This window comes from Apodemus sylvaticus, chromosome 17 (assembly GCF_947179515.1).
Source record: "Apodemus sylvaticus chromosome 17, mApoSyl1.1, whole genome shotgun sequence".
Taxonomy (NCBI): domain Eukaryota; kingdom Metazoa; phylum Chordata; class Mammalia; order Rodentia; family Muridae; genus Apodemus; species Apodemus sylvaticus.
In genome coordinates, this window is record NC_067488.1 from 42,362,866 (window position 1) to 42,385,268 (window position 22,403).

A 22,403-nucleotide genomic window follows, 5' to 3' on the forward strand; every position below is an offset into this window, starting at 1 on the left:
TGAATAGAACTGGTCAATTTCCTGGTAACAGAGTCTATGTGCTCACAGTAGGAAGAGTGTAGCCCACAAATGCTGCCCAGGTCACCACAAGGGGACATTGCTATCTTCAGAAGCTTTCATAGAAACTTGGACAGGCATTTTTTTTTAGGATGCCAGAGTTTATAAGAAAACCAGCAGGGCCGGTCAGACAGCTCCAGACTCATGCTGCTAGATGTTGCCAGAAGATGCCTAAGGCTTTCAATGCAGAGACCTTTCTCCCTGGATGCCAGTAAGGGAGGGGCAAGGGCTGTCCTAGTAGGCTAGTCTGGCAGGCAGCCCTTTGCTACTATTCCCTAGTTTGCTCATTGGGTTTCTTTCATTAGGACTGACTGGATCCACTGTGTGAGAGGAACACAGAGTAGGCTTTATGTAGACAGGGCTTCTACATTTTAAACTACAAAAAGTCCCTTTTTAGTACAATCCTGTTCGTAGAGTAAGTAAGGCCACAATCTTGAGCTGGGGACAAGAAAGGGGACACAGTAGAACAAGGAACATTTGCTGTCAAGAGGGTAGGTGACCTCAGGCAGAAGCTGTTGTCCTCAAAATTATCCAGTGCAGGACCATGATCTGACAAGAGACCTCTGATCCACCTGAGCAATTGGTAAATGACTTTGTGGATGACAGTAGCCACTAAGAGCAGCTACTTCAAAACCTAGTGGGAGTTCTGGAGACCTAAGTCTTCCAAGAACAGTTACTGTGATCTAGTAGAAAACAATTCAAACAGTACTATGAATAACTGTTCGACTTTCAGGTAACAGAGTCTATCTGCTCATAGGAGGAAAGAATGCAGCCCACAAACGCTGCCCAGTTTACCACAAGGACACAGTGGATGTCTTCACAAGCTTCCACAGATACATGGACAGGAAATTTTTTTAAGATGCCAGAGCTTATGTGGTGGCCTGGGTCAGTGAGACAGCTCAACAGTGAAAGGGCTTGCTGTGACAAATCTGAACCTGAGTTCCATTATGGAAGGAGAGAACCAAGTTTTTAAAGTTATCTACATAAATATAGTGTATATATACATTTAAGAGAAACATAAGAAAATTTGGCTTGTATATTTTGTTAGAAATGTCATTTTTCTGTTGATTCTTACTTCATGAGAGTATTAATCTATAATGGTCTACACACTTGATAAGAGCCTCCTTTTTTTGCAGACATAGCACTCTGGTGGGAGAAACACACTACATTCAGGCTGCTGGAACCTTGATGACCCAACAGAGGGCAGCTCTAGCTATGGCTTTTAGTATGGTCACTTCAAAGTTGCTATAAATTCTTACTAGTGCCTTTGGCTCAGCAGTTACTGGTATTCCAGGACTGGACACAAGTGCAATGTGCTCAGGCACACAGCTCTGGTGCAGGAGCCCAGACATGTGCAGATGAAAGCAAATGGGAGGGCCCTCTGTAGACAGACAGTTCCCTCCTACTCGAACATCATCGTACTCTTCCACTCTCACACGCATTCCTGCTTATGGGAAGGGACATAAACCCAATGGCCCTCCAGAGGGTATCTGAGTCCAGATGGCAATCTGTCAAGAATAATCTGAAGAAAATGCATGACAGAGCACTGTTTACTGACTCCAGTGCTTGGCACTTTCTATGCTAAACATAAAAAAGTGCCAAGGCCTGGTTGGGATGAAATGGGCACAGACTCTGTTCCAAGGAAACCTCAGTTTAGGGGAAAACACATAGAAAGAGTGATAGCACTTCAGAGAACACTAGTGATTTAAACAGGCCAGTAGAGCTTATCACTCATCTAACAGCTCAGGGTCGCCCGCCTCCTCTTGGTTGCCCTGTATGCGCTGCACATCTTCTTCTACATGGAAATGAACGCAACTGCAGCCAGCACTCTGAAGACAGCAGTTGGCAGGAGATACTTTGGTGTTTTGTTGTTTTTTTTAACCAGATTAGGATGAGGACAGTGTCCACTCTGGGCTCCACCCTACATGTTCACCCTGGGGCTCTGCACTTGTTCTTTGGGGCTCAATCTCCTCTTCGGGTTCCTTTCAAAGTACTTAACTTCTCCTTCTCTGTCCACTGCTTTGTCTCTTTCTCCTCATTGCATCTGGCTTACTGTTATGCACAGAGCTACTCATCGGTATATGCTGAGACTGGATGGGCCTGGGACGAGCCTGACATGACCAGCAAAGGTGTGAGGATGGCAGGACTCAGAAACAAGAGGAGCTGGTCTCAGAGAATGTGGGACAAACCAAAAAAGGAACAACGCCTCAGCTCTTCAAGGTTAAATGTATAAGGGAAATGACATGAACACCACAGAGAAAGGTAACAGAGTTAGTTCAGGATCTGGCAACTTTGGATTTGCTGAGAAAACAGCCAAGAGGAGTGGGCAGAGGGGAGGGGAGATGAGGGGAGGGGAGATGGGTGAGGGGGAGGGGAGGAGATGGGGTGAGGGGGAGGGGAACTGCTTCGGAAACACCTGCACTAAGAGGATATCATCACTCAGTTAATGAGTGTAAATAAAAACTGAATGAACTAGTACGAAAGCCCAACCCAGGAGCTGCAAGCACGTAGGGATTTGTCTTCAGAAGGCAATCAATCCTCTGAAAAGCTTCCACTGGACTTGGTAAGGCTTTCCAAAGCTTCTATATATGAGTAGAATGTTTAATACATACAATCATGTTTCACGGAATATATTTTTAAATAAAAGTAGGCAAAGAACATCTTCAGGAGAAAAACAAATAGTGTTATAAGAACAGAAAACAAATAAAGAAAACACAAGATTTGGGATTGGGTCTCACATTAGAGCCCCAGTTGGCCAGGAACTCACGGCAACACTGCTTCACCCTGCTAAGTTCTAGGATTATAGGTGTGTGACTTTTTCCTTCCCTATACTGGCATTTTACACATGCCAGTCAAGCATTTACCACAGAGATGCATCCCCAATTTTATTTTTTTGTTTTTTTGTTTTTTTTTGAGACAGGGTTTCTCTTTCTCTGTACAGCCCCGGCTATCTTAGAACTCACTCTGTAGACCAGACTGGCCTTGAACTCAGAAATCTGACTGCCTCTGCCTCCTAACCCAACTTTAAAATAAAACAAAACAAAACCCCAAACCCTTCAGTTTGGGAAAACTACGTGGATAAGTCAAAGTTCACAGGGTGACTGGAGTAGCAGCAAGCATGCTGGGTGTGTTGGCACAAGCCTGTGATCTCAGTTACTCTGAGGGGGAAGGGTTGCAGCCTTGGCACCTCCTAAGTTAAACACTAAGTAAATAAATGGCTAGCTTGAACAATTTAGTGAGACCCTGTAACAGCAGCAGCTGAAGTCCTAACTAACAACATAGTACACCACAGAGAAATGCATAGCGTGGCAGCTCAGTACCAAGGAGGATTTACTAAGACAGATGGAACTTTATTCAGGCAGTTAAAGCAGGGACCTCCTCAGATATCATAGAACTATGCAGAATAAATTAGAATTGAATGGTGAAGACACTTCACTCTAGCAGGCCTTGTTGCTACGTATAGAGGGAGACTCTTCAAGGTGGACATCCCAGTCAGGGGTCTGGGTCTGTGTCACTAACTCTGCAGAGGGGCTATGCACACATACTTAGAGCTACCAGGAGGCTGGAGACAGCCTGCACAGAGCATGAGTTAGACTTTACAGAAGTTACCATGTATTTCAGAATGAGGTGCAGTGTATGAAAATAATCTCAAAGAAAAAGTAAGCCTATAGAATACAGGCACCTCTGAGCCTTCTGATGACAATTCCCCAACTCCCCCAGGAGACCAGCTTGGGTCACATCTGGCTAAACTAGTCCCATGACCTCACGTCAATACCCACGCTCTCCCCACTGCCTGGAATGTATTTCCTGTGCCTGTTTGCTCTGCAAATTCCAGCTTCTCTTTTAAGACTTAGTCCACACATCGTCTGGACTCTGCTGTCTCCGCAGCACCACAGGGGGCACAGAAGCTCATGTTTTCTTTTGACCTTGTTGGCAGGGTAACCTAGTACAACCTCTGTTTAATGGAGCCACAATAGCACACCTGCAATGAAACCTATCAGCATTTCAAATAATTTCATTTTTAAAAATGCTAACAAATGTGTTGGATAAAAAAAGCTTAAGACATAGGTCAAGCAACAATTGATTTTTTTTTTTTTTTTTGGTTTTTCGAGACAGGGTTTCTCTGTGTAGCCCTGGCTGTCCTGGAACTCACTCTGTAGACCAGGTTGGCCTCGAACTCAGAAATCCATCTGCCTCTGCCTCCCAAGTGCTGGGATTAAAGGCGTGTGCCACCACCGCCTGGCCCAATTGATGTATTCTTAAATTCATTCCCAAACTAAGTGCCCACATTAGGAAAATTAAGTCACAACTACTACTGTTAAATTATTATTTTGTGGCATCACTTAAAATCTAGATCTGCCTTAACAAAGGATTCTGAAAGTACAGGATACTTTTTCTCTAAAGGGATATAAAGTGCAAGTCCATGTGATGAGGGACCTGACAGCTCAACACAGGAAACCCCAGCTCCACAAAGAATGTGCCACAAGGAGCACAGGACCCCAGTGCTGACACGCCTGCTGTTCTACCTCTGCACTTCTCCTCTGGGAGGAGACACAAGTCTGCTCAAAATCTAAACTTGCATATTTCTTTTTAGTTTAAATGGTGATACAGCAGTAAAATCTGACTGAATGGAAGACTCTTTATCTTTAGTTCTCTATAAATGTATTTATATTTTGTGTAGAAATATTGGGGGCTGACTCTGGGATTTTAATGGAGAATCATAGAATGATAATTATGCCATACACTAATTTTCTAGTTAAAAAAAAAATCACAATGAATTCTGAGGTACACATGGTTCCAAAGAATTAGACAAAATATTCAGAACATGAACTAACTGTACAGAGTGTCTGGCTATGAAAATTGAATAACTTTATGCAGGAACATTATACAGAAAATGCCATTATTGTTATTGTCCTAATGCTATTGTTACTATCATATTACTTGATGTTAACTTTGATAAGAATATGTGTTAAGAGATGATACACTGTCCTGAAGAGGAAGAAACTTGAAATGTGGAATATGTGTACATCTGAGGCTGAAATAGAAATAAGACACTGAGGGCTTACAATATGGCTCAGCAAGTAAAGGTACTTGCCCCCAACCTGTATTACTTGAGGACATTCCCTGGTGGCATGATTCCTCCAGATTGTACTCGGACCTCCACATGCATGCCAGGGCAAACTAGAGCCCCTTCCCACAAGTAAATGTAATAATAATAAAAAATAAATAAATAAAAGCAAACACTGAAAAACAGAGCCTCTCCCATGTGACCGACTTCCTGGCTCCCATGTATGCACTGCTGGCTGTTCTCCGAGTTGGTCCCAGAACTTCCCTGGGAGCACAACTGAATGCACTGCCTGTTAAAGCATGCTCCATCGTCCTGAAAGCAAAAACTTTCAATGTTGAAAGAGAGCAACCACTGCACTCAAACTGGTGGAGTGTGCTTTAACCTGTACAGATCAGAGTTAGAACAATTAGCTAGGATGCACAAGGCTCTGGGTTCAACTGTCAAGACAGTGCAGACACATTCTTCTCAAAAAAGGAAAGCTATACATGATGAAAAAAGTTAGAATCAAACCCAGATGAAGTAAGTCTGCAGAGTACACTTTGCAAACACTGCCTTACAACACCATCACTGGTTGACTGAAATGCTTCTTGCCACAGACTTCAAGGAAATTAGGACCAGAACTTGATCCTGCCTTCTCTGTATTTTGTCTCTTAGCACAAAAGGCAACACTAAGGTGGTACCTCAGGGTTTCTATTTATATGATAAAACACCATGACCAACAACAACTTGGTGAGGAAAGGGTTTACTTCAGCTTGTAACTCTTGGGTAAGGCTCTAGAACTGAGGAAATGAGGACAGGAACCGTGGAAACAGGACTTGAGGCAGAGGCCGTGGAGGAGTGCTATTTGCTCCCCGTGGACTGTGTAGCCTGCTTTCTTATACCATCTAAGACCACCTGCTCAGGGATGGCCCTGCTCCAGGTAAGTTGGGTCTACCCGCATCAATTATTATTGAGGAAATGCACTACAGAGTTGTCTACAGGCAAATTTAATAGAGAAGTTTTCTCAACTGAGAGTCCCTCTTCTCAAATAACTCTAGGCTGTGTCAAGCTGATATAAAACCAATCAATACAGGTGACATTGATGAATAATGACTCAGTCAAAGCATAAGGAGTCGGGTTTGTATTCTCCAGGTAAAATAACTAAGAAGGAATTTATGGAAGCAGCAGGAAGCCTCGTTCTTTCTAGCCACATTTTTTCCTACGGCTGTATGGCAGGAGGACAAAGTTTCAAAGGTCCCAGTACTGAGGCATGGACACAGCACTTGAGAAGGATCAGACAAAGAGCTTTCTTGTCAGCAAGTTTCCTGAAAGACAGTTATTATCAAGGTCCAGATGCATCTATCAGACACAGAAGCACGGGCAAGAGGTAGAATAGCACTCACAGCCACATGAGCCCATGGCTACAACAAGGCTGAGATGCAATGTTTTACCTTTATACTAATACTGAAGTTCTTTCAGTGTAAACAACATGGTAATTAAAAAAACAAAAACATAACAGAGAAATCTGAGCCATAATATACTACAAAATTTTGGAAACAGATTCCTAAAATATCATCAAAAACAACAAATAGCCCATTATGGCAGGTGTGTGGGCCCAGATGGAAGGAAAGCCTCCTGCTTTAGGAATGGACTTCTGCAGTAGTGCACGAGGTACACCTGGATGGGGCTGAGTGCTCTGCAGAGTGATTACCAGGAATCGCTCTTCCTTTTCCAGCCAGCGCTGGTCTTCTTCCATTTCCTGCTGCTGTCGGATTAGCCGCTCTTCCATCAGGTGAGGGGGAAGCACCTGTCCCATCCCTCGAAGGTCCAAAGCTGCAGAGTCCTGGAAGGGACATCATCAACAGAACAATTAGTTTCCTGGTCTGTTCTCATGTTCCTACTTTGTGCTGTAGTTCTTCTCATTCTCCAGCCACCTCTCTAAAGGCTGAGATTTACTGTGTTTAATATTCATGTGTATATTCTAAGAAACAGTCTGATACAACAGCAAAAGAATGCAATAACACTTAGAGTAAAAACAAGGGAAACAACCGGTTAGTAAGAAGAACAAGCTGATCTTAACAAGAGCTGTATGTGGTTGCACACATGTCAAAAGCCCCTGGGAGGCTAAGGCAGGAAGAACAGGAGTTCAAGGTCAGCCTGAACTACATCAGTTGGTTTCGCAAAAAACACAAGAGGGGCAGTGAGATGGCTTAGTGAGTAAAGGAGCTTTTCTACAATCTGGTGTCCTAAGTTCACAATCTAGAACCTATGTAAAGGAGGGAGAAGAGAATTAACTCCATCGAGTGCTTCCTGACTTCCATATTCATGGTGTCATCACCCCCATGTCCCAAAATAACAAGTAAATTTTTTTTCTTTCTTTCTTTCTTTTTTTTTTTTTTTTGGTTTTTCGAGACAGGGTTTCTCTGTGTGGTCCTGGCTGTCCTGGAACTCACTCTGTAGACCAGGCTGGCCTCAAACTCAGACACAGCCGCAGAACGCGCACACACATACACACAGACTGAGGATGTTGAAAGTGCTAGTCTAGTAGCAGAGTTCCTCTCTCGAACATTATGGCAGTACAGATCTATGATCCAACCTTAGGAGGTACAAGCAGGAAGATCAGTACAAGGTTATCCTCGGCTTTATAAAGAGTTCAAGGGAGGAGTCAATCTCAAACAACAACAACCCAGGTTTACTTCAAGGAAAGAACACAAATGGACAATTACAATAATTCTTTTAAATTTTATTTTATATGAATGAGTGTTTTGCCTGGATATATATCTGTGTATCATTTGTTTGTGGTGCCCATGAAGTCAGAAGAGGGAGTCAGATCCCCTGGGACTGAAGTTACAGACAATTGTTAGCTAACCATGTAGGTGGTGAGAATCAAACCTGGATTCTTTAGGACAGAAGCCAGTGCTCTTAACTGAGGAGCCATCTTTCCAGCCCCTATATATAGTATAGTACTATAAACGTGTTTCTTAGTTTGACCAGGAAATTTGCATATGATACACACAGTTGAAAGAACATTAATGCCGGGCAGTGGTGGCGCATACCTGTAATCTCAGCATTCTGGGAGGCAGAGGCAGGCGGATTTCTGAGTTCAAGGCCAGCCTGGTCTACAGAGTGAGTTCCAGGACAGCCAGGGCTAATCAGAGAAACCCTATCTCGAAAAAACCAAAAAAATAAAAAAACAAAAACAAAAACAAAAACCCCAAAACAAAAAAAACCCCAAAAGAACACACTGGACAAGACATGATTATATCTGATGTGACACTGTCCTGGGAATCCTTTTTTCATTTGGACAGTGCTAGGAAAGCTTTCTACTACAGAGCTAAATCCCTAGTTTCTGGATTAAAAAAACAAACTAGGAAAGATTGAGTAGATAGGGCATTTTAAAAGTTTTGCTTTTTATATTTGTCGTTATTATGAATGATTATTATATATGTGGACATATATGTGGATAACGGTTAGACCAAAACTTCCAGGAGTTGGTCCTCTCCATGGTGTGTACTGGAGCTCAACTCAGATTGTCAGGCTTGCTCTGATAAAAGTGCTCCCAAGATAAGGCCTGGCTATGTAACTTGGTTGGTCTGGAAGTTACAATCCTCCTGCCTCATCTGGAATTCTTGGTATGGACTGCTATAACTGACAAAGTGGGGTATCTAGATTTTACAATTAAATAATCACAATCAAGAAATTTCAGAATTATAAATAACAGGTGACTTAAACCACACTTTGTCCACTAACTGACTATAGCCAAGAACACTCCGTTTACCTCCACACCGGGCTGCCACATGGACATCTCCTGAGGTCTGTGATTCCACAATTCTGTCTGGTCCAGGAGAGATGCCTGGCCCGGGTAGATGCTGCCAGCCATGCCTGGGATTCCATGGGAACCCGGGTAGCCAGAGACCTGTGAATGATTCAGGAGGCAATGTAAGCTTCTGATGTAACAGAGCTTTGCTAGATCAAAAAAAAAAAAAAAAAAAAAAAAAAAAAACCCAAACAACTTCTATTAAGGAAAACATGTATAGTAAGCAGAATGGGCCCCAGATCAAAGTCTGATTCTCTGAGCATGTCTATTCTCTGACTTGATAAAAAAGACCATGTAGATGTGCTTTTAAATCATGGACACAGCTGGAGACAAAATTATTTTGAGTGTGTCCAATGTAATTACCAGAGTCCTCAAGTGCAGGGTCGAAGCAGAATACTGAGAAATGGTCAGAGAGCCAACACTGCCAACTTTGAACTTGGAATAAACATGGAAGGTAACCAGGAGCTCAGGAATGCAGATAGCTGGCAAAGTACACAAACGAGTGACATCCCCCCACCCCACCCGACCCCACCCCACCAAGGTCTGGTACCCCTGGCTGTCCTGGAACTCACTCTGTAGATGAGGACTGTAGTAGAACTCAGATCCACCTGCCTCTGCCTCTCAAGTACTAGAACTAAAGGCATGTAGCACTCTTGCACTGCTGAGTTTTTTTTTTTAATATTAAAAGTAAATTACTTTTGTTAATTTAAAGTTATATGTGTTCTTTTCTATGGGTATATACATAAGAATGCAGATACCCAAACAGGTCAGAGGCACCAGATCCTCCTGAAGTTGAAGCTACAGGCAGTTGTGAGCTGCCTGACACAGATGCTGGGAATTTACTACAATCTTCTGCAACAATCTCTCCAGTCCAGAAACGAGTTCTTAGAGAAACTTTCAGGGGTGTCTGCATTAGATGGTGAAGCTGAGCATATCCCAGGAGAAAAGTTAGTTACTTCTAGGACTGTGTGCTAGTTGTTGGTAAGGGTTGCCTCACAAGCATGAAGACCTAAGTTTGATTCCCAGAACACATATAAAAATGCAGGATATGGTGACACATACTTGTAATGCTAGTAATGGGAATCCCTGGGGCTTACTAGGCAGTCTATACAAATCCAGGCCAATGAAAGGATGAGACAGATGGCATTCCTGAAGGTGACACTCAAGAGTTGTCTTCTCACCTCCATACAAACCTGCATACACATAAACAAGCATGCACATGAAAACACTCACACACACTCACACACACATACATACATACATACATACATACATACATACATACATACATACACACTCCTTCAAAAATTATTTTACTTTGGAATTTGTACACCATGTAACTACTCAGGGTGACTGTTGCTAGATACAAAGGTAACAAGAGCACAGTACAGCTGCTTCATATTTAGTTCCAGAATTTCCCTTTCCTAACTCAACACCATCCATCCCCTTCAGCAAGAACCATAGCAACCATGAAATATCTGTCGGGCATGGTGATGCAAGTATGTAGATCTAGCACTTGGAACCCATGGCAAAAGGCCAAAAGTCTGAGGCCAGCCTTTCACAATGAAGGCTCATCTCAAAAACCAAAGCACAGAGATGCATATGATGGACACACGCTGTAAGCCTGACACTTGCGAGGCAGAGGCAGGAGATCACAAGGTTGAGACTATTTTGATTTATGCAGTGAGTGATCATCTAGATTATGGTCACACATTGAGAATCTGTTGTAAAAATTCTAAACATGACATGTGTGGCGATGCACACCTTTGATCTTAAAGCACTTGGGAGGAAGAAGCAGGCAAATCTCAAGAGTGAAACACTGGGAGTTCCAGGCCAGGCATTTCAAAACAAACTCTTTCCCAAACAAGAACAAAAACTACAACAAAATTCCAAATGTTTTTCTCCAGTGAACAAGAGGCAGATAATGGTGGAAGAGGCCATGGCTTCAATTTCTAAGCGTGGTGACTAAAACAGAGGGGGGGGGGGTAGGAGGAGAAGGGGAAGGGGAAGAAGGGGGAAGGGAATATTCAGAGGGACATGGTGACAAAACTCAGGCACAGAAGGAAGCAGAGGGTCTCCTGAAATGAGTTCTCTTCAACTTAAAAGAATAGGGAGCAGACCAGACTTAGAACATCATCATGGCCTGAGCTGCCGGTGACTTACTTAGTGAGAGCAGATGATTGCACATTCATCTACATTCCCAAATATCAATATGTCCTTCACCAAAGGCTTGTGCACATTTAGGTCTCTGGGCATTGACAAATACTCAACAACTAATACTCAATTAATAAAAAATCCTACTGGATACAAGTGCTGCACAGACAAGTGCATTTTTCTATCTTTTTGTTTATGTGTATGTATGTGCATCCCTTGTGTGCAGGTGTTAGAGGAAGCCAGAAGAGGGGGTTAGAAGCCAAACCTGGGTCCTTTGAAAAGTGCTCTTAAATGCCTGAGTTCTTTCTCAAGGCCCTATACATTTTTTTTTAACATAAAAAGGAATACATTATTAACAGGAGTTTCAGAAATTTTTACAAAGAAGTTCTATGTAACTAATAGCAGTTTTCTAAATAACCCTTGGGGGCTTCCGAAGTAGCGAGATTAGACTTTTTTTTTTTAACATGTCTGTGAGTGTGACTAGGTTTCCTGCATGCCTGTGAGGACATGCAGAACTGACAGCTACCTCAGAAAGTAGGTGTTGCTGCTGTCTGATTCTTCCTCAGGATCAGTTGAGCACTGGCTACAGGTAGGTCGGCCTTGGCAGTTTTTCAGGTTGGCTGTGCTGTGTGCTAGACCTAGGTCTCTCATCAGTCAGAAGTGAGCTTGCCTGCCTTAGCCTAAGCACGCACCTCTCCCTGCCATGCTCTGGGTCCTGACCAGAGGTCCAGCCCTTTTGCCGAGCTGGAACACACCCAACAGTGCACCCTCCAGAAGGAGTGGAGACTTCCCTTTTATGTTCTAAGTGACTAGACGGTAGATGAATGAACTTGGGGACTTATTCTCCTTGTGAAGTAGTATCTCCCAGAACATAGGCCTAACCCATCACCCCTAAACCAGTTCCTAGTGATAGGAATCTTCGTTGGCTCCACATGAGAATCAGGAACAACATGCTGTATACAGGGCCCTAAACTTACCCAGTGCCCACTGTCCTAGACTACCACAGACATAGGGCCTTTTGTTGTCTAGTCAGTGTCTACCTCCTCCCCTGGCACCCTAGTAGCAACAGCTAAGCACTTTTTTCCTATACTGGCTCAAGACTCTCAGTGACCCTATGGAATGTCCTCAGTAAACCTTGTCATGGGGAAAAAAAATGACCCCTCAAGCACATACCCCATTTTAATTACATCAAACTCCATAAAAAGAAAAATACAAATACACCTCTGCTGGTCAGGTAATAAGGATCAGCAGGGTAATAGCCTCAATGGCTAGGATGACTAGCTGAGAAGGACACAAAGATGCCTCCTAAAGAATGGGGCCTTGGTGTGGGTGTTGGCATTCATTAGTAATGGGGCCTATGAATTTCTAGCAGGAATTATATTGTCAATGTTAATGAATGTCTTTCCCTTGGCTAATATTCTCCTGGACAGCTGCTTCAAACCCAGCACTTCTCCTCACTCATCTGCAGGGCATCCAGCTCATCTGCCTTCACTTACAGATGCACTGCCTTTTTTTTAAAAAAAAAAGATTTATTTATTTTATATATGTCTTCAGCCAACAGAAGAAGGCATCAGATCCTGTTACAGATGGTTGTGAAATACCATGTGATTGCTGAGAATTGAACTCAGGACCTTTGGAAGATCAGTCATTGGTATTAATTGCTGAGCCATCTCTTTAGTCCCCTACATTTGGGGGGGGGGGTGTCTTCTATAAGAATTAGAATTCAGTATTAGCTGTGCCTAGTTGTGTCTGTGGTTCCACCTTGTCCTTTAGAGGTAGGTGGGAAAGAATGGATCTAAGTATAGCCACAGGCACTGGCCTGCCTGCTTTAAGACAAAACTGATGAATGTTACGGCCTATGGGAGTTTGGAAGGGCTTGAAGGTCAAGATAACCATATCTAAGGCAAAGAAAGACCAAGGTGACTAGTTTCTAAGCTTCTACACACCAGTAGACAAACCAGAGAATAGAAATGAATTCAAGGTTCTTTCTACCACCAAGTGTAGATGAGTCAAGTTGTATATCTGTGACAATTCATATACCTGGTAGTGATTGGTCTGAACCATGTGCTGTGGGCTGGGATAAAATCCTTCACTGGACCTCGGGCTAGGATAACCAGGTCTGCTGGGCTGTGAACAAAGAAAACATTGTAAGGAGGAGACTTCTGAGTCTGAAAAAACCAATGGCTCACAGTAAAGAAACTGCTAATACAACTTAGTTGAAAAGAATGAACAAAGGAAATGAGATACTTCAGCAAAGAGTCTTCGATGACTGACACTTCCCCACAACTTACCTGACAGTTAACTCCAAATGACTCATTGCCTAAATGTGTAGAAGAGCTCAAACTATGGCAATATTAGAAGGGAATAGGGGCTAATCTTTTAAATTACCTGGAGTGGGGCAATGTCTTCTTAGCTACAATACCAAAACCTCAAAGGACAAAAGGGAACTCAAATATAAAATTATATTATAAAAATTAAAAAAAAAATTGTGTTACAGGAGGAAAGCCAAGCTGATGACTGAGAGGCTCTCTGTGTGACAGAGTTCCCACAAGTGAGTGCTAAACTAACAAACCATCTGATTAAGAAGTGGGCAAAGCTTGCCAATGCCTCCAGGAACTGGGATTGAAGGCAAGAATCACCAAGTTCAAGGCCAGCCTGATCTACAGTTCAAGTTTCAGGACAGCAAGAGCTATCTAAAGAAACCTTGTCTTGAACCAAAAAAAAAAAAAAAAAAGTGGACAAAGCTGGCTACGCAGTACAGACCAGGCTGGCTAGGCGATATGACAAGATCTAAGGGTTGGGGACATGAGTAGACCCCAAGAAAATACAGACTGGGCAGAAAAAGGCACTAGGTAGCTTTGGGCAATTCCAAACCACAAGGAGTGACTTAAGTATGACCTCCAGGATAGAAATTAAAAAGACAAAAATAAAAGTAAGGCCAGCATTGGAGAAATGAGTTCTGTGGACTGCTGTTGGGAATATAAAATGGAGCAGCTGCTATGCACAACAGTATGCTGATCCCTGAGGAAAATGAAACATCGAATTACCATACAATTCAACAAACCCACCAGAGAAATGAAGATGTAAGCCCACACAACAACACATACATCAGTGCTCTTAGGAACGGTGCTCATAGCTAGACTGTGGTGGTGCATGCTTCTGATTTAGAACTCAGGAGGCAGAGACAGGAGGATCTCTTGAGTTCAAGGCCAGCCTAGTCTACAGAGCAAGTTCCAGGACAACCAGGGATACACAGAGAAATCCTGTCTTGTACCTCCTGTCTCAACACCCATGAACTCCCCAAAACCCCACTGCTCCTAACAGCTAGAAAGGGTGAGCAATATCTGCCAACTAAAGAGTGGGTAAAGAGAATCACATAGCACAGGAAGGTGATAACCAAAAGGATGATGCAGTCATTAACTGTGTAGGATAGGCTTCTAAAGCTAAGAAGAGGCAACACCCACATGGTAGCATCCACTGGCTTAAATGAGTATCAAGTAACATGGGAAAACATACATTGCTTATGCAGTATATCCACAGATCATTCTGTCAACAATGCTGTAAAGGGCCACCCTGACCCTCTACTTTAAATAGGCTCAGAAAAGTCAGGTGCTGCAAAAGGCTCACACAGCTGACAATGGCAGAAACCCAAAATCTTTCTGCCACAATTCTACTCTATTAACAAATACATTTATACCTCACCAAATAAAAAGGAACATGAAAGACATTAGCCTGAACAAGGCAAAACCTCTACTAAACATCACACAGTGAGTCACATACATTAGTTTTAGATTGTTTTATGTATATGGCTATTTTGCCTGCATGTATGCATGAGGAATATGTTTATGTCGGATGTGTCCTTGCTGGTAAGAAGGGGGGGGCATCAGATCCCCTGGGACTGGAGTTACTGATGGATATGAGCTAACATGTAGGTGCTGAGAATGAAACCCTGGTCCTCTCCAAAAGCAAGAAGTGCTTTAAACCTCTGAGCCATCTATCCAGCATGAGCCACATTCTTAAAGCAAGCAGGCTCTGCATTTGGACTCTGCCTAAACCAGCTCCCTTCTCCTTCTTCTTTTTCTTCTTCTTTTTCTTCTTCTTTTTCTTCTTCTTTTTCTTCTTCTTCTTCTTCTTCTTCTTCTTCTTCTTCTTCTTCTTCTTCTTCTTCTTCTTCTTCTTCCTCTTCTTTTTTTTTTTTTAAAGATTTATTATTATATATAAGTACATTGTAGCTGTCTTCAGACACACCAGAAGAGGGCGTCAGATCTCTTTATGGATGGAGACAGGATGGTTGTAAGCCATCATGTGGTTGCTGGCATTTGAACTCAGGACCTACAGAAGAGCAGTCAGTGTTTTTAACCTGAGTCATCTCTCCAGCTCATCCAGCTCCCTTCTTATGCCCTGTGCTTCTGACTGCTAGGAGAGACAGGACAGTGAAAAAGCCACTTTCTCCAGCTGTGTCTTTGATTGTGCACAGTGAATCAGCAGGATTGCTTTGCTACCAACTTGGGTCATCATACAGCAGAATATATAAGGGATTTTGGCTGAATCTCCCTTGTGAAGATACAGGACAAAAAAAGTGATGATCAAAGCTGGAGGTATGGAGCTGGCTGGTGTGTCTTCTTTCAACGGCATGCAAGATCCAGTAAAATTTTCCGATGACCACAATGACTGTCACAGAATGGAGGCCTGAGGAGTGAGTCTGGGACGTGAGACAGGACCAAGTACAGCTTTGCATGGGTTATTAACTTTCTAGGATAGTGACTGTTTAAAAAAAAAAAAAAAAGAAGAGAAGAGACAGAGTCTCATACAGCTATTTGACTAGAAATGGAAGACTAGTTCTTTGTGTGCTGAGATGGAATCTGGGCCATATTTATCACCACTGAGCTATAAATCCCCAGTCAGGAAAGCACTATGTCCCTGAAAAGTTTTTCAGCACAATTGTAAATGCTGTTTCCTATTACTATACCCCAGTTACTCATGAACAGTTCTTAAACTCAAAGGCCAGTATGGACTCTTAATCTACTCACCAATGTGCTAAATTAAAATTCACGACTCTGGCCTGTATTTTTGTTGTTAATTTTTTTGAGATAAGGTTTTGATATGTAGCTCTATCAATATGCCCTCAAACAGGTTATTTTCTGCATTAGTCCTGGGATGTGGAATGGTAGGCAAGAGCCACATCTTGCTTCAATCTCCTATCTTAGATGGACTACTTACCTATGTGTGACCCTGTCACATCTCACCATCCATCTGGAGAGCACTAGTTCACTAATGTATGCAGACCATCTCAGTATGATACATTCAAGAAGACAGGATATACCTCTGTGTGAAACACCATCCTCTAAGCAAACAGCCACCTTTATCAAGGCCACTGTCAGTACTTGCAAGAGCCCCTAAAGGTCCTGCTTGTTGATGTACCTTCATATAATGGGTTCATTCCTTCCTGCCAGGTATCTATAATTCAGATCCAGCTGCACATGGCCTTGGCTGTGCTAGAGAATACAGTATGGAAAGTTTTTTTGTTTGTTTCTCTGGCTGTCCTGGAACTCACTCTGTAGACCAGGATGGCTTCAAACTCAGAAATCTGCCTGCCTCTGCCCGGCTGGAAAGTTAACTAATATTTGCATAATAGTGTGGAATTTGGCAGTTGGTATAGCTGTTTTGGGACCACTTATGCTCCTATAAGCCAGCTCTCCCCATATTCTGTGGGTAAGACCAATATATCGCCTGGTCTAGCAAGCTGGACTTGGTCACTGCAGCCTTCTCTGAAGTGAAGAGATTTCTGTTTGCAAGTCCAAGGAAATTAACACAACAACTAACAATCATGTGTTAATGTTGCCATGAGACCCCCAAAACAGCCTTCAACTCAGAATCTATTACGGTCAAGAATTTTTGTTTGAAAACTCAAGTTTTAGGAATAATTTTCACCAAAGTGGGGCTTCCTTTTACTTTCTGAGAAAATGTCCACCAAATCCACCAATCTGAACAGCATCTTTTTCTCGTGCATGCTGGATAGACCTTCACTCAACACCACCACCTTCATCAGGGCTGTTCTTCCATAAACTATGAGTTTTTCTTAGTGTACCAGCATGGTGGTGGAGATGGTTTGGTGACACTGACTGATCTTTGCTAAAGTGACAATTGCTCACTCATGCAATGGTCAAAGCAGGAAAAGGCGAAATAGTTCTTAGTGTGACTAGAGGCCCAGCTTTGGTCTCACAAGCCTATGTAACTGTCACACGAATGTGTCAAACTGTGTCCCAACAAAATTTGCAATGAGTTGGATCAGGGGACAGATGCTGGTCTATGCTTTAACAAATTAATGGGGGGAGGGGGCTCCCATAGAAGAATCTTGAAGAATGCCTCAGAATATGAATTTGGAAACACTAGTATGAAAACTGAGCATGCATAAGAAGGATAGTTAAAAATTTATGAGCTTGTTTTTTCTATTCGAAAACCAAAAGAAACCAAACCACCTCTAACACATGAGTTTAATTTAAAAAGTCTGTCAAAAGTGAAACTGCTAGAAAACAAACAGATAATTAGTAAAAGTTAAAGATACACAGGCACTGGCACTGTAAGCTCTGTGGTGGAGCTACTCTTAACTAAGAGAAATGCCATCTAGTGTGTTTCTAACAATGTCACGAAGAGACGGGAGTACTTAATATGAGGTTTAGAATAAGGGTCATTACACTGACACCAGCTACACTTTAGATGAAATGACCCTAGGTCTGAGAAATGAGTGATACTTCTCTCGCCTCCCAACTCTGTAGTTGTCACAGAAGTAAAACAGGAAATTGGGAGGCAGACAGTAAAAGACAAAAGCCCTGTTTTAAAACAAAGCAAAAACTCACAGACAAAAGGTAAACAGCCCACAGAGGGTGACATGTCCTGGGATGAAGGGCTGGTGCCTTTTCTGTAGGTAGGAAGGATTTTGTTGTTGTTAGTCCTGCTCCCTCCGGTGGTAGGTTCAGTGCTGTGGGAAGGGCTGGGTGGACGAGGCTCCCTGGTCTGTAGACTGAGTTGATCCCATTACCTATGCTCACGTTCAGGGTACGTCACGTTCACTCCTCACAGCTCAACATGGGACTACCATTTGACTTCAGACTCCATGATAGAACACATACTACAATACTAACATGGTTCCCATGTTACCAGACTCCTACTTTTCAAAAGAAAACAAAGTGGTGTCAAACTATATTTTTAGCTAACCAATATATCATATAGCATGGAACAACTTAAAAAAAAAAAACCTGTTGTCTTTTTACTTTTTAGAAAAAAGGTTTGAATTGGATTATTTATTCAAGTTGATGTATGAAATATCTGTCCCATCCAAAGCCAAAAGGATGTGAAGATTTTTCCCATGTGTGCAAAGAGACAAGGGCCATCTGTTGTCCCAAATCCACAACCACCATCCAGCTGTTGTAAAAAGGGAGCGGCTTTCCTGCCCTGGTTAGAGGAGAGAAAACCTGGACATAACAAAGGGAGGCCAGGTGCCATGTCATGCCAGGCGTGGCAAAGGCTTGAGAGCAAATGCAGTGGCCTATCCAACACCTAGCCATCAGCCAAAACCCAGAAGCAGCACGTGAAACCCCAGCAAAAACCAAAGCAAGAGGGGTATAAGTGGAGTGGTAGAAGTGTGTTTTTTGGAAATACACTAAATGCTTAGTGCTTATGTTAAACACCTAAGCTGTGTTTAACTTGTTAAACACCTAAGCTGTGTTTAACTTGTTAAACACAGAGTTGTGTTTTAACTGAATATTTGGGAGATCTCTAATTCTCTTGCCAACAAGAGAAAAAGACAAGCCCCACCTAACCCTCCTGAGAGCAGCACAAGGAGAAAAGGGCAGTGTCCCATCAGGGCTCTCCCAGCAGCTGGCTTCCTCAGCTTCTACAGCCTGAGTAGCACATCGGGCAATCTACAGAGAGGAGGGTGACTACGTTACAGTTCCTACTCCTCCAGTGACTTGAGGGCTTATCACACAGACAACAGTATCTACCCCCACATACTGTATAACTTAGCTCAAGAGGACCCCCGAAGCTGGGGCAGGGACCTCAGTACCTTGGGTGGGGCCTCGTCAGACCCTCCGGAGTCCCAGGACACCGTAGCCTGTCTTCTGGACTCCATCCTCATCCGTTCTTCTTGCTGCACCTTCTCTTCCTCCAGGATTGTGCTGGAGAAACAACAACTGTGTTAAGAGGAGCTGACAGCCACTCGCCCACCCCACTCAGCTAAGGGACCATAGTTACTCTCAGAAGACAGACAGACACAGAGAAAGAAGCCTATATAACACAGGTTTCTAGCCTTACTCAAAAGGATTCTAGAAAGACCATGATGCCAAACGGTAAGTCCACTTAAATAATAGCCACAGGTGAGAAAGACAGATGGTAAGAAAAAGACCCTGGTGAAACAAAGGCCAGGCAAGATGAACTGTATACACACTGGAGTTGATTCTGTGTAGAACAGAAGGACCCTGAGAGCTTTCCAAGTACCTCTCTATCAAGCAGCTACATGTCTCTGGTTGACTGCATGAAAGCAGACTCCCACATAGCTCCAAATCACCAGCACATGGTAATCAACTTGCAAGAAGCCCAGACCTCCCCACTAGCTCAGTTGAAAGTATACTAACTTTTGCATCAAAAGAACAAGAAAAGTGACAGCCGTACTTACAGGTGCTCCTAAAGCACTGCCTGCTCTAAACTGGAAATGCCCAACTTACCACCACCAGGCTGCACAGCGGCCTCCGCGGCAATGCGGGCGGCGTCTCAGTCCTGGCTGTATGCCATCCTGTAAATTCCTCAGAATGCAGCCCAGGGAACGTGGCCAGCCCCCCTATTCCCTACCGCCTCTTTGGGGCTTGGTAAGTAGCAGGTCTTTAAAATCTTCTTAACTGTGGCAGCAATTGGTTCCCTCCATGCCTGCAACCTGGAGTTCTAATAATGAGGCTCATTCACAGATTCTGGGCCTCGGCAGCCAGATGGAGTAAATAACCACTCAGAATTACTCAGGAAACAGTGACATCAGCCGCACAGACTCCTTCTAATCTGGGAATCTGCCTGACTGTTTAAAAAGACATTCCTGCTGCTAGGGGCTGGAGCCTGCTCTTCTCAGTCACCTCCCAAATCAGGAACAGACAGACAAAATTCACTCCATAGCTGGCTTGAGTCAGCAAGCCGTCACCACAGATATTAATGAAGGTTTTTGCCTTAGAGGAAAATGGAGTGTTCTCAAAAGAAAAGACTCACTGCCTTTTTAAAGAAATGTTCCAGTCAAAAGGTCCATCCTTTCTCCAAGGAAGATTAGCTTCCTCTTGCACCAGTTAGGAAGAGGAGTAGAACAAACACATACAGACCAAATTACCTTAAAGATTAAAATGTTCTCAGCAGCACAGTATGCAGCTTGGTGGAAGAACACTTGCCTACAAATGTGCAAGGTCCTGATTCAATGCCAAGCACCACTTCTCTTTACAGGCTATCCACAGAGAGGGCTGAAACCCAAGAAGCTTTTAAAGTGGATAAAACTATGGCAGCTTCTCATCAAGAAATGTCTCTAGTAGCCAATGGCTACCTACACACAAAACCAAATTGCAGCTTCAAGTATAAAAGGGGAGCCATGTCTTGGCAAATTTACTTATACTCTTATCTCTAAGTTTGCAATCAACTTTCACAGGCCTGCTACACAGCCCTTGACATGTGCCTTTGAATGAACTGCCAAATACAGAACATGTGTGACCTTAGCATGAGCTAGTAAAGCTTCACGGGGCTCCCAGTGGGAACTTAAGCAAACCAACTTAGGTTCCCAGATCACAAACATATTGTAGCTTCAAGACTAAGGGTGTGTGTGTGTGGTGTGTGCACGCACGCACACATAGGTTTAAGTGGGGACCTGTGTAGAGAAGGTCATTTTCTTTTCTTTTTTTCCCAGCACTCTGGGAGGCAGAGGCAGGCAGATTTCTGAGTTCCAGGACAGCCAGGGCTACACAGAGAAACCCTGTCTCGAAAAAACCAAATCCAAAAAACAGATATATATATATATATATATATATATATATATATATAAAGAGAGAAAGAGAGAGAGAGAGAGAGAGAGAGAGAGAGAGAGAGAAAGAGAGAGAGAGAGCTGCCAGCTGTTGGTGTCTAACTTGGGAGGCAGAGGCAGTAGGATTTCTGAGTTCCAGGACAGCCTGGTCTACACAGAGAAACCCTGTCTTGAAAAAAAAAAAAAAGAAAAAGAAAAAAAGAAAAGAAAATGGCCCCTGCTCTCTATCACCAACACCACACAACAGATCCTGATATTTTAAAAATCAAAACAAAAACCAAAACCTGAAATGCCTGACAAAATCAAGGCTAAGCAGCAAGAAGGCTCAGTAGAACCTTTCTTTCACGAAATGGAAAATTGTCATTTCCCACACTCTATGAAATGCCTGAGCTACTGTCCTCCCATTTGCTGAGACCTCAAACAGGTGCTCTGAAGTTCCCTTGTTCTAGGATGTTCTCAGGCTCCAGCAGGCCAGGCTCCTCTGTCCACAGTTATGCCCCTTTCTCTGATTTCCTTGAATTTACTGGCTGAATCTTCCTTCCAGTGCTTAAGCATATAGTGTGAGCTTCCTGCATTGCTCAGGAATGGAACAAGTCCCTTTGGCCAATAAGAGAGCATCTGCACACTGGTAGGACTCCAGGGAGTAATCAAGCACGTCAGATTTTCATCTCAAAGAGTGCTATTCTTTCCATTTCAACATTCACTCTCATGCCAGATATAGAATGTCAAATGCTCTTGAGAATCTATAACTTGTTGCTCAGAGAGCCAGGAATATAAATAAACCCTAAAGATCTGTTTGGCATTGGGTGGTTGACCCACATATGGACCCCCAGAGTCACTCTCTGCAGCTGCTGAGTCAAAGCAGCAAAGGAGGACGTGTAAGGTCATGGAGGTCAAACTGCTGCATATTTTCCCAAACTCACAATATTTTTAATAGTGATACATTCCACTGAAAAGCTTTTAGCTGCCTAATGTACATGGACAATGATGGATGGACGCTTTGGACGCCTACAAGTTGTTAATTTTCAAATGGACGGAACAAAAGCTGAGACTTGTCATTTAGAAAATATGATAATTATGCCTGCTTATTTGTGATCCACAGCTAGGAAAGGAATTCTGGAAAAGAAGAATTTTATTTAATATTCAATCTATTTCTTGTTTCCTTCACTTGAGAAGAAAAAAAGTCACCAAAGCAGTCAACTCACTGTCAAAGCCATGGAGACTGAGAACTGATCTGACTTTCTTTTTTGGCTTCACAACCACATTGTTAGTCAAGCACAGATATC

The 22,403-nt window shown here is 43.0% G+C and overlaps 1 protein-coding gene across 12 annotated transcripts in view; it reads right to left on the reverse strand.

Annotated features, from left to right (window-relative positions):
• Ptk2 (protein tyrosine kinase 2) overlaps nt 1–22,403 on the reverse strand; it is a 201,556-nt gene that overhangs the window by 16,255 nt on the left and 162,898 nt on the right. For 11 of the 12 annotated variants that reach the window (XM_052161699.1, XM_052161707.1, XM_052161701.1 and 8 more), the window contains 4 exons: nt 19,141–19,252; nt 13,116–13,202; nt 8,883–9,020; nt 6,816–6,947 (listed from right to left, as the gene is read on the reverse strand). In XM_052161699.1, the coding sequence (XP_052017659.1) occupies nt 6,816–6,947; nt 8,883–9,020; nt 13,116–13,202; nt 19,141–19,252 (469 nt within the window). The remainder of the gene's footprint in view (nt 1–6,815; nt 6,948–8,882; nt 9,021–13,115; nt 13,203–19,140; nt 19,253–22,403) is intronic. The other variant, XM_052161705.1, reaches the window with a different exon arrangement.